The sequence below is a fragment of the Aquila chrysaetos genome, chromosome 3, assembly GCF_900496995.4.
Source record: "Aquila chrysaetos chrysaetos chromosome 3, bAquChr1.4, whole genome shotgun sequence".
Lineage (NCBI taxonomy): Eukaryota > Metazoa > Chordata > Aves > Accipitriformes > Accipitridae > Aquila > Aquila chrysaetos.
The window spans coordinates 11,192,557-11,208,837 of NC_044006.1; the positions used below are offsets into that span (position 1 = coordinate 11,192,557).

General features: G+C 54.0%; 1 protein-coding gene and 1 long non-coding RNA gene across 6 annotated transcripts in view; one reads left to right on the forward strand and one right to left on the reverse strand.

The window, feature by feature from the left end:
• HNF4A (hepatocyte nuclear factor 4 alpha) overlaps positions 1-16,281 on the forward strand; it is a 37,839-nt gene that overhangs the window by 4,758 nt on the left and 16,800 nt on the right. For 2 of the 5 annotated variants that reach the window (XM_030010269.2, XM_030010270.2), the window contains exon 1: positions 4,220-4,400. The exons of 1 other annotated variant lie outside the window; for it this stretch is intronic. In XM_030010269.2, the coding sequence (XP_029866129.1) occupies positions 4,361-4,400 (40 nt within the window). In that variant the 5' untranslated portion in view covers positions 4,220-4,360. Of the gene's footprint in view, positions 1-4,219; positions 4,401-13,365; positions 13,601-16,281 lie in introns of those variants that run through there. 2 more of the 5 variants (XM_030010267.2, XM_030010266.2) reach the window with 2 other exon arrangements.
• Positions 5,579-9,521, reverse strand: LOC115339794. The gene is made up of 2 exons (XR_003922838.2): positions 9,283-9,521; positions 5,579-6,081 (listed from the first exon to the last, which is right to left on the reverse strand). It is a non-coding gene; the product is annotated as an uncharacterized LOC115339794 (long non-coding RNA).

Here is a 16,281-nt window from a genome sequence, read left to right on the forward strand (position 1 = left end):
CGGGCAATGAGCTTCAGCTCTGGGAGGTGAGCGGCATGAGGCTGGGGAAGGTTTGAAGAGTGTCTGAGAGCTATCTTGAACTCCACAGGGCAGGTGTAGGTCTGCGAGTCAGACATGCTCGGTTAGTCTTCTGCTGACATTTCTTAAATGGTATTAAAAAATGGTGTGTATTTAAAGTGAGTGCAAAGCAGTGGTGAGTGATGGTGGTCCCGCAGACAGCAAGGTCTGGGTGATTTCCTTTTAAATACAGCAATATTTGCAGTGGGACCAGGGCCAGCAGCAGAGGACGGAGCAGAGCATAGGGCAGAGCCAAAGGGTATGTTGGGCAGGGGGGATGCCTGCAAGTGTCTCTGCTGGTGGGCTAAGGGTTAGAACAGGGCAAAGACTGCAAAAAAATGTCCATGACTGTTTGTGTTCGGGCTCTTTCTCTGTTTGCTTTCCTCAAATATCAAGCAAACAAGGTTCCTGGCAGAAATGTTTGTGGAAACAGCAAATGTTGCAGAACTTTCACAGAAGGCAAATTTCAAGGTAGTGGCTCTATCGTGAAGCCAGGGCTGATGGCTCTGCTCACCTGCACTGGCAGAGGCACCACATTCCTACCAGGGCCTCTGAGCAAAGCCCGGTCCCAGAAGCAATTACTCCCAGGAACAGCTCCTGTCCAAGCTTCAGCCTGAGCACCAACAGAAATTACCCAGCAAATCCCTTCAGGAAATACATGCCTCAAAAATTAATGGTGGGCTCTGGATGATGCACCAAAGGTGCGAGAGGAGCAGCTCCATGCAGAGCAAGTGGCTGTGCAAAGGCACCAGCAGTCGAGGAGCAGACGGATCCTGGCTCCAAAAGCTGAAGGGCTGCGGGGCTGGACCAGACTTCCTATCCCAAAATGCTGCAGCCCCTGGAGGGACTCCAGCTGCATCCCCATGGTACCAGGAGCCTGGTGCCAAGGGGCAGATGGGGACCATCACCGTGGGCTCAAGCCTTTTCAGCCCCCAGCACCAAGGTGTCCCTGTGGGCTCAGCTGGTGCTGGCCTCTCCTGTTGGGAAGAGGACTGGAGGTGGAGAACGGGTGATACTGTGTGCCTCCTGCCGTGGGTCACCACACATAGGCCATCTCTTCTGCAATGATGCTCTGGGAGCCCTGACACCTTCTCCCTCCCTGGACATCCATGCTGGTTTGACACCCCGATTTTCGTTTTAGCCCTACAGACCTCTGACTTTGCTCAGCCCGGCCCAGGCTGCCGAGGGCAGCACCTTCCCCACGTCTTTGCCCATCCACCCTGAAACTCATCCGTCAGGGTGGGTGGCTCAGCTCCTGCCACTGAGCGCGGGGCACCTGAACCCACCAGTGTGGGACCAGTGGGCACCTTTCACCTGCCTCTGCACCAGAAACCTGTCCCAGCCATGGGTGTGTGCAAGATTTTATAGGTGATAACCCCTGGGAAAGTGGGAAACGTAAGGAGGGCTGTACACTTAGCTTCCTGGCATGGCCCAACGCTCTGGTTAGGAGAGCCAATGTCAACAGATAGACCTGAAGGAAGGAGCAAACCAAATACATGGGCACTTCTTAGAACAAGAGCTGTAAAACCTGCACAAACCTGAACAAGTGCCACAACACTCTTTTATACAGTCAGAATCAATAGTCGAGCCCACTCAACGTGTTTGCTGACACATAAATGACAGCCACCGTGCCGCGTTTATGGCCCAGCGCCGTTCACAGAGGCTGCAGAGCTCGGCTCCTCCTGCCCCCCTCAGCCACTTCTCTCCCCCTCTGCTTCCATGGGAGGCTCATCCTTTTGCCGCACGGTCCCCAAAGCCTTGATGACCCATGATAAGAAGCTGCTGCTGCTCCCCTCCAGCGTGCCAGCCTGCCCCAGTTTCCAGCCGGCTGAGCAAGTCCTGCATCCCACTCCGTCATCAGGACGGCAGGGTCCACCCCACTGCCCCGGTGAAAAGCAGCAGCTCAGCCTGGGAAGAGGATTCACTGATGCTAAGGTCACCCAAGGAAATTTGGCCATGGGCTGTGAGGCTGGGCAGGGTGTCAGGTTAATGGATAGGGCAACACTGTGGGGCTCAGCAGAAGGCATAAAATAACCACCCCATGGAAAAAAGCCCTGCCCATGCTGCAGGTCCCCATCCAGCAAGCTGCATGGCCTCTTGCTTGCAGCCACCATGGCCTGTGAGCAGGAGCAGGTCCTGCCCCAGGGACAGGCAAGCTCAGCTAGGTCAAGGTGCCCCGGCAGGGAGAAGTGAAGGCACCAATGGGTGCCTGAGGGAACCAGCCCATGCAGAGAGCCAGGCAAAGGCAGCACTGGGAAATGAAGGGTGGAATAAGGAGGCAGGAGGGGCAAGGGGACAAACAACCAGGCTTCAGATCCACAGCCCTGGCTGCTCCCCTGCCTGGAGTCTACTGCCTTCAAGGACTAAATGATGGTGGACACCCTGGTGGAAGCAGAGCCTGGTGTTGCCCACATCTCCATCCATGGGCGTCTGCCTGGGGATTGCCACTGTCCGGGAGAAATCTCTGTTGACCTGGGTGGTTTCCCTGTTACAGGTGTTAAAATTGGTGTGGAAACTAGAGGGGTGAAGGGAGGTGTCATGGGGTTATGCACAGTTCAGACCTGGCCCTGCCCTTGACGCTGCTCCCTGCTGCACGCAGGCATGCTGGGCATCTGCCCCCGTCACCAGAGTACCCCTTCCCCGGGCACAGAGACAAGGGTCATTCCCCACCCCTGATCCATCAGGAGCCTTCTGGAAGATGCTGGCTGTCCAAATTAATTTGAATGCACCCCAGGCAGCCCCAGGTGAGAGCGGAGGCTTGCAGAGACGGGACGGGAATGGTTTAGGAATATTAGACTCATGCCTTCAAGATGGTGCTCAGGGGCCAACATCTCTGGAGGGCAGGAGTGAGCTCTTTCCTCCTTGGCACAGTGAACTGAAAGGCGGGCTCTGAAGGAGGAAAGCCATCCGAGGAGGAAGGAAAGTGCAGGAAAACGGGTGTTTCAGATGGGCTTGGCCCTGCGTTGGTTCCTCCAGGTGTGGAGGCTGGTGAGGCCGTGCTTGCTGGCGGCCCTGGTTGGGGTCACGGCCAGGCAGCACAGGGCTGCATTGCAAGGATGGCCAGTTCTCCCTTTCACCATTCAATCCATTGCTCAGTGCCTGTGAAAACCCAGTGAAGTGCCACTCTAATCCCTCACCTAATTTTCCTCTTCCGGGCTAAACAGGGCCACGCATGCCAGCACACACTCCCTGCAGAGGAGAAAAATCTCAGTGCTCAGCAGCCTCTGCGGTCCCCTTTGGACTGGGGCCAAATGAGTCAACACGAGTGTCACAGCAGCTTCATCTCCAGAAAAAAAAATGAGTGTGCAGCGCTGCGGTGGCAGAGAGGGGTTTCTTGTAGTCTGGCAGTTGGAAAATCCCTTTTCTTCCTGCTGGGCTTGCCTTGGCCCAGCTGCAGTGCAAGGCACTAGCTGAAATCTCAAGCTGCCTGGGACATGGAGGCTCCTGGATTCCCCATCGACAGCACAAACCTGCACAATTGATTAAGAAATCTCAGTCCTGACAGTTTTCCAGTTTCCTCCAGAGAGGATAGGGAAAGGAAGGCACTGGCATAGAGCAGGCAGGCACCTGGAGAGCTGTGGGAGAGCCCCGGCAGCGATGTCCCCGGGGTGGTTTGAACCATTGGAGCTGCTCTCTGGGGTCTGCAGGACACAAAGCTCAGGGCTGCCCAAAGATGGGGAGCACCATGTGCGCAGCTCCCCGCCTGCTCCCTTGCTTCTCCCTTCCAGCCCTGCATGTTGTGATGGCGGCCAGGAGGGGAGACAAAGGTTGTTTCTCAAGGATATGGTGTTCTGGGTATCTATATAGAAACATTTTAAAGCAAAAGTGGCCAATCTCTCCCCGGAGGGGAAGTCAGACCTGCTCCTGCTGTTAAACACACCCAGGGACATTTTCTGGAGCAGCCGCTAGAGCTGCATGTGCGGTCAGGCACCCCCCGCCCTGCAGAAACGCAGCAGCAGGCCAGAGGCCAGGGTGAGGGCACCTCAGAAAGGTGGCCCAGAAAGCAGCGGGCATTCCTGCGGGCACCGACAGCGGGGCTCAAACCCAGAGCCACCTTATAATTCCCCTCCGGGTAGTGGCCAGAACCCTTTAAAACCTGCGGCTCTGCGGCACAAACTCCTGCTCCCCATCAAATCTCATTGTGACCAGCATTAAGGGATTAGCCAGTCCCTGCCGCCGCACCGCAGCCAGCTCCCAGGCATGGCTCCTGCCCCACAGCCCATGGCGGGCTCGCCAGCTGGATGGCCCCGTCGGAGGGTGAGACTCCCCTAGCTCTGCTCGGAAAGCTGAGCGCCCCTGGAAGATGAATGGCAGCAGATACAACCTGCTCCAGGAAACACCAGGTACTCCTCGTGCTCCCCCGGCACTCGCAGCAGGGAGAGAAGTAGCTGCGTAGCCAGCGCTGCGGAGGTTATGTGAATGAAGGGCATTGGCAATCCCCAGGGTCTCCAGTGGGGTTTCGGAGCAGCCGAAATATACTCATCCCCCACATACATACTGCTGGTCCCCATCTGAGGGGACGCCCATGTCTCTGGTTTCTGTTTTGCTTTGCGTAGAACGAACATGCCAAGTTTGTGGGTGGCAATAGCTGATGTCCCCCAGCTCGGTTCTGGGGCTCTTGAGAGAGATACCCCAATATGGGCAGCGTGGTGGAGTGGGTGCTGTGACTCCCGGGGGAAGAGGTGGTGGAGCCAGGCTGGCGTCCCACACACGCCCCAATGACTGCCCACACCATTTGGGAAGTGAATGCCCAGTTCCTAGTGTCTGGCATTACTGCCCTGTGCTGCAGCCTCGGCAGACCCAGGGACGGATCCTGCCAGCTTGCAGCACAACCTCTGGTCCTGCCGTTTGCTGCCTGCTCCTTAGCCAAAGAGGTCTGCAGCGGGACTTACCCAGCCCTCGTGACGAAAGCTTAAAAGCAACTGAGAGAAAAACAGTTTCAATGCAAACCTTACCGGCTGCATAGAGCTCTTACTAGAAAGGTTTTTTGGGTCCCCCTCCATGGCCCCCTCCAGCGCACGTCCCCCACCAGCCAGCTCTGTGCTCAGCCCCTCAGCCCCAGCACCCACGGGGACCTCGGCGTGGAGGCGAGGCTGTGAGGAGGCTGGCTGGGCTCAGGGTGCTGCGAGGGGGTCTGCAGGCACTCAGAAATTTTTGGTGCATCCTGAGCCCCAGACCGCTGTGCCTCGCAGACCCTCATCCACAAAACACCCCGACAGCCCCCGCTCAACCCCAGGGCACAGCAAAAATCCTGGGGGCTCCTCTTGCTTGAGCAATTCCCCCCCAAGCAGGGCTTGCGCTGGTGGTAGGGTTCATGCCTCCTGGTGCAGCCTGCACCCCGAGCCACCACCCCGCAGGACAAGCTCCCCACGCCAGCGCTGCATGGGGACCCACGTGCTGGGAACTGCTCCCAGCAAATATCTGTGCTCTTTATCAGCTGGCGATTGATTTAGGAAAGTTCATGGCTTTGGTGTCCCATGATACATTTACTAGAAAACGTTCATTTCCTCAAATGATGTAGTTTATGGTCATAATATATTTTAATTTCTTTATGATACAAGCGGCCAATGGCACTGGGCCTTGCAGGAGTGTAAAGGGACAAATAATAGTGTTATCCTGTCTTGGAGACATAGGTCGAATACTCAGCGGCTAATTAGCAGTGTGCCATGTTGTTTGTTAGCTAGGAGCCAGGCAGTTGGCACTGCAGTGTCCTGGGCATGGGTTTATGAGACTGTGGAGACGTGTAATCCCCTCCCCTTGCTGTCCCCCGCACAACAAACTTTGCATGTAGAACGCTCCAACGTGCCTGTACCTTGCTTTCTGCTGTGTTTTTTTGTTTCTGTGGCAGTAGACAGGATGGCTGTGTTGCATAGGAGAGTGCCATGGTGGCCACGGGCTGCAGGGGTTTGAAGCTGCTGTGGAGGTGGAGCTCCTGGGGACTGTTTTGCTCCCTCTGGCGCTTGCTGTGCTCTGGCAATTGAGAACACTGGGGACAAGACAGGCTATTCAGGCACTCTGCACACCCTGTGGAGAAAAAGCACTTTGCACTAACTTGTTTCCTTCTGACCCCAGAAACCAGAATCTCTCAAATTTTAACCTACCACTCCCCCCCCCTTTTTTTTTTCTTATTTTTTTCCATGCCCAGCCTACCTTTCCCAGTTCAGACCTGACCAGGGCTCCCACCTATGGCAGCCTTCCCCCTTCCTCCTGCTGCCTCCCATCAGACACACCTGTGGCCCTTCCCTGAGATGCTCCCCCAAAGTTCAGCTGCCCAGCTAGGGCTGACTTTGCCAGCCAGCCCAGGGCAGGAGGAGGGCGGCTGGAGCAGCCCATGGCTGTTGGATTCAGGAAGATGCTTTTTGCCCTTGAGGAGCCCTTGACCTGCCCTCCTCTGGGGGCACGGGCTCAGACTGTCTCCCCATCACCCTCACCCTGCTGCAGCTCTCCCTCCACACACCCAGCAGCTTTGCAGTCTTTTGCCTTAATTCTAGTGAGGGCCAATCCCAAGAACCTCAGCAGCAACTGGAGGACACTTCCAGGCATGGCTTAGTGATGCACCCACCTTCGCAAAAAAAGATAAAAGAAATTAAGAAAAAAGTAAAACTTGCTTTGTAACCTTTGTTGATTTTGGCTGTTCTCCTCCTCCACCTATTGCTCCATCAGCTGGAACAATTCAGGGCTGTTTCATGTGTGTATAATGAATGTATAAAGTCAATGAAACCTAAAAGCCCTGCAAACAGCTGGCAGGGGTGAAGGGAGAGACTCCCTTGCCTGCCAGACTGCGAGCTCAGTAGGGATCTTTTTCCTGGGAAGCTGCAAGATTACTTCAGTTCCAAACGGATCATATCCAGCTGCTAAACAAGTTCTCTCCAGGTCCAGATGTGGGCTGCTGAGATCCCTGCCATACTAAGCACGTGAGGTGGCTCGTTGCTGGCAGCAAACCCTCGCCAGCGCTGCTGCTTCCCTGTGGCTTCTGCTCCCCCATTTAAATGGGCCTTAAACCGCTGGATTCAAGCTGAGCATCTGCCAGGGTAAACAGTGAATTGGGAACAGCATGTGGCAAAGTCAGAGCTTTTCTGGATTTCCTCCCAAATAGGCAGGAGTGTGCTTTGCTGGAAAGTGTCTGGGTCTCCGTTGGGTTGGGGTTTGGATGGAGTGCAATGCATGCAGTGCAGGGGTTTAGGTGGGGCAAGTGGGATCAGTGGTGGGAGCTGCAGCTTGGGCCAAGTTGCAGCCTGTGGTGTAATGGAAGAAGATGAATCTAACAGTTCTTCTTCCTCACTTGGTCTTGGGCTTATTGTGTGATTTTGCTTACAACACAGCAGCCAGATTTCCAGAGTAGTGCCAGCTTGCGGGTCCCAGAGGACAAATGTTGCTTTTGAGGGCTGCAATGCAGGCAGAGTGATTGCAAATACACACCAGCAAATGCACTGGCATTTTTGAGCACAGCTGCCCTTCTGAGAACAACTCAAACTTACTGAACTTGCAAAACAACAGCTCCCAAGAGTGCTAATAATTACTTCCTCAAGTGTTCAGAGCCTTTGTTAGGCAGGATAATAAACTCCTTTCTGGTCCTGAGATGAAAGGCACACACAGTGTTATCGCTAGAGCACTATATGCTGAAATGGTCTGTCTGTCCCCCTGTTTGCAGTTCTTTCCCCACCGTTTTTGCATAGCAGCTATTTGGTTTAGTTCCAATAGTTGCCTCCAGCTCCAACATCCATCCCAGCTTTGGCTGAAATGCACCTGTTGCTTTTGGAGAGAAGTTCAAGCAGAGTCTGCCACCTCCTTTGAAGTGTCTCTTCCCCACGTCCAAAAACTGCTTCGATTCTCCATACGGTGATTTTATGGCCTGGGGGCCTGGACAGTTCTGGTTGGTTTGGCCACTTTTTGATAACTTTGGCATTGGTGAGAAATAGCCTGAGGTTGCAGTGAAGCTGCCTCTGTCACCCTTAGCTCTGCTGAGGAGCCCAGGGTGCCACCGCATGTCACAGACTCACCAGTGACAGCGTTTCTGGGGTCTGCTCAGGCATCGCCTGTCCTAAGCATCACCCCCAGCTCCAAACAGCATCTGTCCCAACCACAGTGACTGTTGCTTCAGTGCTGGGGAAAATAAATCACCAAGAGCAATTTGTTGTTGAACAGGATGATAAAATGCCTGCGTCTTCCCCTGGGCACAGGTCTAACACAGGGCTGTGGTCACCTCCTGCCTCTCAGGGCTGGATCTTTCTGATCTGCTCCCCTGGATGGAGGTGGTGGATCTTTCTGGTTCACCTCCACAAAGTGTTTTGCTGGGGCAGGGACATGCTGCGTGTGGCTGGCAAGGGGCAAACAGACCCTAAACAATTTCTGCTGAATCACTGGTTTTGCTGGAGACTTCTTGCTGCTGCTGGGGATATTCTGGGGACAGACATGGGAGCTGACCCCCGTCTGTGTGTCTGTCTCATGATTGCTGGGAGTAGAGGCAAAGATCCACCGTTTGAACCAGGGGTTTGTTTCAGCTGCACTGACCTGCAGCCCCCCAGCCCCTGCCAATTTCCTTGAAGCTGCTTATGAACACACTGACAACTCCGCTCCAGAGTCACGGCACGCTGAGGCAGAAGGCAGAGGGGTTTGACAGTGTGGCCTAAATATCCCTGTTTACAAAAAGTCTGACAAAACACAAGCCCTTGGCTTTATCTTCCCCATTTGGAAATAGCCACAGAGCAAATATACTTAAGGCACGAAGGGAGGGGGATTTATATTGACTTTAGAAAAAGCTATTCTTTAAAAACAGGAAAAAAGTTCATCCTCAAGCTGTGCAGACTGGCTGCTAGACCCAAAAGTCTTGCGCAGAGGCTTAAAGCCTGCCTGCTAATCTGTAGCAGTTCTGTGTGAGCAAGTCATGCAGTAAACTGCTCTCTGTTAATTTTTTAATGCAGAATAAACAGGTCAAGAAATGATTAGCATGAGAATAAGTTGAGCTTAATTGGGAGAATCAGAAAAGATGAGAGGGAAGAGGCAAATTGGAGTTATCAGTTAACCATACAGAGTGGCTCTGCCTTCACGAGCTCATGTTTCCTCTTGTTTTCCATCCCCTCTGAAGCTGCCTTTTTTTCCCCCCTTCCCTAATTTAAATGATGAGCTAAAATTGCTGGTATAAGCACAATGGAAGCCCTTGTTTCTCCTTCTCGTTTTCTATCTGCAATGGCCGCCCAAATGAATTGCAGGTGATAAGGCTCCTACCTGGTTATTCCCGATGGTCCTTCCCATTCCGCGTGGAGAAAGGGAGCTGCTGATGTTAAGGTTGAAATGTGCAAAATCCACTTTGTGCAAGTATGAGCACGCTGCTCTGGTGCAAAAGTTTCGGTGTGATCCTGGCAGATCCGGAGACTGAGCGGAGGCATCCATGGGCAAGGGGAAGAGCAGCCCTCGGGACTGCTTGGAGTGGAGTTTGGTCAGTGGTCGGAGATCTATATTCTCAGATAGGCAGGACTTTGTCCACAAACTGGAATTTGAAATTTCAAAGGGGAAAAAAAAAAAGGCAGAAGGGACCTTTGCATATGTGGAGATGACTACGCTGGCGATGTTCCGCTGGGACTTTTGTTCTTTATCTTGTAACTCGGCTTCATGCTTCCCCAACAGCTCGCTTGGCAAAACAGTGCAGGGCTGAGCAGGGGCTCTGACCTTGTTCAGGGCTTTTCTGCTCTGGAGAGGTTTCAGAGCTGAGCCCACCTCCGCTTCACTTGCATGCCAAGGAAAAGCTACTCCAGTCCCACAGTAGCCTTGGAGCTGTGAGTGACATGGCAGGAGTGATCTGGAGTCAAGGCTGCAAGGGGCAGCAGTGGCATTGCTGATGTAAGAGGAGGTTGCTCCTGCTGGCTCTGGGCACTGGCATTTCTGCTGGGGATTTCTTGAGAGTGCAGAGCTGTAAGAGGGAAAAGCAATGAGCAGGAGGGCCCCAGGCTCCCAGCTGCAGCCTGACCACTGTCCACGCTCAGAAAGTCCACAGGTGACCCCAAACTAGGGGTTTTGGGCAATACACTGGAGGGCAGGGCTGCCGTTCCACGGCAGGGGGAGAAAGGGGCCAACAGGAACCACCCGAGTATAACCCACACAGAGGGCATCGAGAGGACGGGGCCAGGCTCCTCACAGCATGCATGGCAGGAGGAGGTGAATGGGCATAAAAATCGGAAAGAGTTTCAGACAGTGTCTAAGACCACAAGGACAGTGAAGCATCAGTTGCTTAGAGAGGTTGTGCAGTCTCCATCCTTGGAGGTGTTCAAGACCCAACAAAATAAAGCCCTGAGCAACCCACACTGCTCTCACAGCTGGCCCTGCTTCCAGCAGGAGGTTGGAGTAGAGACCCCAAGGTCCCTTCCAACCTCAGTTATCCTTTGATCCTACAAAAACCTGTTCAACCCACTTGATGTGAAGAGCTAGCAAGCACAGTAGCTGATAGCATCCTTATCATAAATGCTGTATTAAATAGTCTATTCCTGATCCTCATTTACTGAGAAGCATGGATCTTATTTTCAGGGAATCCCCTTTTGCTTTGGATTAATGTGCCAGTCAGGGATATATAGATAAGGCAAAATTAGTGTCATGATGTGCCAGTGTGGGAAAGGATTTACTGCTCAACACATAAAAATTAAATAATTGCTTGGTGCAGAACACTTCATGCCCCGGAGCTGTCATGGTCTCCTTTGCAGCCACCTCCTGGTGTAGGAAACAGTGGGTGGAGGGCACAGAAAATGGGGACAGGAGGAGAGAGGACAGGGCCTGAAAGATGAACTTCCCCTGAGCATCTGGTCTGGGAACAGCCTTTGCCTACGAGTCGGGGTTTGCCAGCTTTGAGTTGTCTCTCTCTGGAATAAAAATGACAAAACATCTTCTGTAGGACAGAAGTGTTTGATTCAGCCCCACAACCAGCTAGCTGCTGACTTGAATATCTCCAACCTAAAACAGCTGCAGGGGTCCTGTTAGCTAGTACAGGCCATGACTACTTTGGGAAGCTGTCTCAAAACCCACCATGCAGGGACGTCGGAGGGAGACAAGGGCTCCCCAGACAGAACACCCCCAGGGAGACATCTGTCTCCCGCAGCAGACCATGCCCAGGGAGCAGCCACCGATTTCCATCACGAGCCCATCTCTGGGGCAAAGGAAGTGCAGGGTGTCCTTGGCTGGTCTGGTCCTCCTCCTCCACACACTGAGCCAAGGGATTTGGGAGGGGACACCAGTACTGAGAAAATGACAGTCAACACGACCCCAGGGCGGAAAGCACCATGTCCCATTGACAGTCCCAGCCTCATGAGCCACCTAATGCTCTCCAAACTTCCCCACTCCTTATCTGCTGCTTTCCCGCACATGCTGCCTCTCCAATGTCTATTCCTGGCCCTCTTAATCCTTCCTGGCCAGGGAGAAAATGGCCTTTGCAGCCTTCCTTGCTCAGCAGGCTATTTAAGCAAAAGGTTTGTTTTGCTGAGCAGAGCAAAATGGGCCATGCTTTTACGATATTTTACTAGACGCTGTGGCAAATCCTGCACATATTTGACCTAGTGTCTGTAGCATTTATCTAATCAAAGGGATCACCATGGCTCAGCCAGGACTGGGCTGGAGGTCCCTGGATGAGGCCATGGAGGGGGCTATGCTCTGCTCTACCTTAGCATCCCCATCCCAGTGTCCACATAGTAAAACCAATTTTTGGCTCAGGACTGTTCCTGCTGAAGGGAAGAGCCACTGGCATGTGAGTGCGGAGAGCTCTGGCCTCTCTCTTGGGAGCACAGATGGGATGACTGTTTTCCCTGCAGCAAAGGATCCTTTATCACCAGCCCCAAGTGAGAAAGCAGGGGCTCTCCCCTGTGCTCAGCTTCACTCCTGCAGACCTGTAGCCTTAGGGTAGAAGAGCTGGTTGGAAGTGCTACATAGGTCATAGTTTTGGGGGGCAAGGACTGCTTGAACAATCCCTTGTGCTCCTAAAATGTGAATAGCAAATCATCGCTAGCATCACTACCCAAAGGCACGTGCTGCTGTGGAGCCAGAGACCTTGGTGTCACGTTGTGATAGTGATGCCACCGTGGCCAGGGCAGCTCAGGGTGCCAGCGTAGCCAGGGCTGCATTGCGGTGCCTGGGAAGCACAAATACGAGCCAGTTGGGAGCCCGAATCGGCAGCGTGTGGACTCAGTCACCCGCTGCTGGTTGCGAAATCAGGGGGAATTTTTCACGGCAGAACGAGCTGATACTGAACCATTAACTGCTGGTTCTCCTGTGCCATTCAGCCGATGCCATGCAGCAATCAACTAAATTCCCACTCATTGATCTCGCTGTTACACTGAAAAGTCTCTGTCCTGTCTAAAGCGGAGGAGTGATGTGCCCAGGGTCAGCTGCGGAGGAGAGCACCCAGGTTAGCTAGGAGAAGAGCACAGGCAGCTCTGCCACTCGCTCTGGTCCCCTCTGCCCAGTACCAGCAGGGTCGGACCCCAGGTCTGGGTGAGGTGGCAGAACCACCGCCAGTGCTGGCAGTGGAGAGCTGGCAGTGGCTGCATTTGCAGAAGGAAAAAAATCCCACTGCAGCGTAAAGCTCTGCTGCATTGTAAAACGCCTAATGAAAATTCTAAGACGCGTCCGTCAAAACCGAGGCCCGGGGGTGTCCAGCACAGGGTGGCTCCGGTGGTGGGACAGGAGCAGCCCCAGCAATGCCCAGGGCACCCGTGCAACCCCTGGCCCTGCTCGCCGTTTGGGCACAGCTGCAGGGTGGGATCTGTTTATAGGGCATCCAGCCCCTGTAAAACTCAGTTTATAGGGAAGTAAAAGGAGTCATACATCGTTACTTCGCATAGCAACGTGTAAATTGCCAGGCAGGCACTGACCTTGTCTGACAGCGAGGGAGAAAAAGGAAAAGGTGTGGGAGGGATGGAGGGAGTGAGAGAAGGGAAAATCAGGGGGAGAAGGCAACCAACTGTAGAGAGGGGAAGGCAATGACTGAAGTGAAGAGCAACCTTGTTCTCCTGGCGGGGTTTTTTCCAAGTTTTCCACCCCAGGTACAATTAAGACCAACGCCGGCAGCTCAGTACCAAGGTCAATAGCCCGGGAAGGTGTTCCCTGGGCGGTGAGTGCCTGCTCCCGCGGTCCTGCCTGCGCCTGGGAGCCAGGATTGGCAAAGCACCTCGAGACTCAATAACAGTCAACAAGAATCACTGCTGCTCCACCAAAAAAAAAAAAAAGCTTAGCAGCGATCCGCAGTGGGCGAGATGATTAAAGATTAACCCCCTGCCTCCTGCCTCCACCCCTCTGGGGAGTATAGGCCTTCAGGCTCAGCAAATCCTTTCAGAGAAATATTTGAAATAAAAGACAACAGATAGGGGACGCAGCGAAGGCAGAGGGAGGCAGAAGGGCCAATAGCCTCGGACAAGGGAATCGGTACAATCTGGCCCGTGTTTGCTGATGATAATGCGCCTTTCCAAAGCCCTAATAGACATGGAGATGGCAGATTATAGCGCAGTGCTAGACCCGGCGTATACCACTCTGGAGTTTGAGAACATGCAGGTGCTGGCTATGGGCAACGGTAAGTCCCCTCCATCTTCTCCCCTCCGCAGCGGTGGGACAAGCCAGGGACTGCAGGAGGACAAGTCCCCGGAGCAGCTGCTGAAATGCTCCTGGGGCGGGCTGGGCCATGGCGGGGGTGTCAGCTGTGGGGCTCCCAGCAGCTCCCAGCGGGGTTTCTGCTTCCCACGGGGAGAAATTGAGGTGGCGGAACAATGCTGTGCTCAGTGCAGGTGGGATGGTGCCCTGCAGCCCAGACACCTTGGGGACGGGCACGTGCCAGGAGCTGGGTGCAATGAGAGGTCCCCACCAGACATTCAGCCCAGGGACTGGGGCTGGGGCTGAACAGAGGGGGGTCTCACCTTCCTCAGACTCCAGCCAAAAGACCAGCCAAAAGTTTCCGAGTGAAATGCTGCTGGCAGCTCATCAGGCAGACAACTGACCCCATGGCTCCAGAGCAGAGAGCCAGTCCCACCCAGCAGCAGCTGGAGCTAGGTTTTCCCAGAGCAGAAAGCCATTTAGCACCTGTCAAGGGCAGAAATCACTGCAAAAAGCAATTCAAGCACTGTCCCTGCAGCTGCACTGAGGCCACAGCTCTTCCCGGTGCAGCGCTGGGGTGTGGGGTGGCATCCCCTTCCCTGCGAGTGCTGCAGGGCCAGGAGGCTCAGCCCCCGGGAAGAGGGGCAAGGGGACCCGGCAAGGATAGACGAGCGTTCCCATCCCCTCGGGAGGGTAGGATCACACTTAACCCACCAGGATTTGCAACACTGGCCCACCCATTTGGGGACCAAGGAGTCCTGGTGATTAAATGCTCAGAGATAACAGGAGATTCCTCTCCAAGTCCCCCCTAAAGTCTCTCTAAATACGAAGTTAATGACTAAACGAAGCACACCACAGAAAATGACCCCCTGAGCCCTTTCCTCCTGCCTGCTGCGTCACTGAGGCTGCCGGGGCACCCCTGTCCCGGGAGGGCTGTGCCAGTGGCACGGGCTCTTCCCTCACAGCCTGTGCAGGTCTTCTCTTCCCCGGGTTATGGCTCTGCTCCGTCAAAGATGTGACGCTGCATGCCAAAGTGGCTCTGCTGTGCAATAACCCCCTGCTGCCCTGGGTCTCAGCCCTTTCTCTGCTCCCGGGGGCTAGTCCTACCCACCTAAGGGTCTCATGGCCGAGAGCAGCCCCCTTCAGCTCTGCCGATGCCCACCTGGACCCTCCGTGACAATTCCAGGTCTTGCTACCTCTCCATGCCCCTCTCCCACCCAGCATGCAGAAGCTCCTGCACAGGGGGCTGTGATTTGGCCCCCCGGACCGAGGGCTTCACAGGGCAGAGGGACACGATAATTTTATATGATGAGATCATGTGCAATATGAAATATGCCCTAGGGGTGGATGAGTCACCTGGGTCAGGCAGCACCAACACCTCTCCTCCTCCTCCACCCAGCTCCAGACCAGGGGCAGGTCTTGCCTCCAGGGCTGCTTTGGCACTCCAGCAACTACCTGCACCTCTGCCCACAAAACCTCCACCTCCTTTTCTGGCAGAGGACTGCAGGAGAGCTCAGCCCCTGCCCTGCACAGCTCTGCAGCTCCAGCCCAGATGTGGCTGCTCAGCAATGACCAAGTTTGCCACTATCACAGACCAAACAGATCCTGTGTTCAGACAGGCTTGGGGACTTCTCGAGGTCCTAACACAAGTCTCAGCTGCAAGGTCTCAAACTTAAAGTCAGGTTTTTTCTTTCTTCCATTTACCTTAACTCCAAAACAATCCAATTAAACCCACTTCACTGCAGCAGCCAGAAGTCCACATTTCTGGCACTACAAAATAAACTTAATTGGAAAATTATCCATTAGGCAATAATTTCATTGTCGGTTGGCTATTAGACTAAGATGTTGTAATTTCTTTGATAATGGTGCCAGTTTTTCCTGTTCTATATTCATCTGATTACAGCATGATATACTGCTAAAAAGAGATTTATCTGGGCTGTCACAGATACACAAGTAATGTGATTACAGGCAGATCATCTCTTCCTCTCTTGTGTAAGTCCTATGTGTAGCTGAAACTGGAAATCTAACTTTCCTTCCAGAATGACCTTCATCCAGCCAAGCCCTCAGGATGCGTTGGGAAGAAGGATGCTTTCAGAGGCAAGCTGCTCACAGGGACAAAAGACAGCCAGAATGGTCTTGGGAGGAGCTCAGGGCTTTGGGAGTGGAGAGGGGAGCTTAGCACAGGCAGTGCTGCACCCATGGAAATGCAGCTGTGCGACAGGCAGGAAGGAACACAGAGGGGCAGCAAACCATCTCAGAAGGAAATATAGGAGGGACACAAGGAATTAAAAAGACAGAAAGCAGGCAGGGAAATGAAAGGTGCTGCCAGAGTCAGGGAAGGGGCTGGCTCGAGATCCCCTATGCTAGCTCACTGCTGGAGCTACACCGGTTGCTCCTGCCAAGGGATAGCACAAGCAGGCTGCACAGCACCTGCTGCAATACCCCTTTCTCTGCAAAATAAATGCTAAAATTGTAGCCCTACCCCAGGCAGCATGGCCTTGGCCTCCTCCAACACCCATGTTCCAGCTGCCAAAGGGACCCCTCCTGGGATCAGCCTTTTTATAGCACCCAGCCCCCTTTCTGCTGGGTACCAAGTGGGAGCAGCTGTGGCCCTCCTGGGGTGAGAGTTAACTGCATCCCTGCCAAAGCCAGAGACCAGGGACC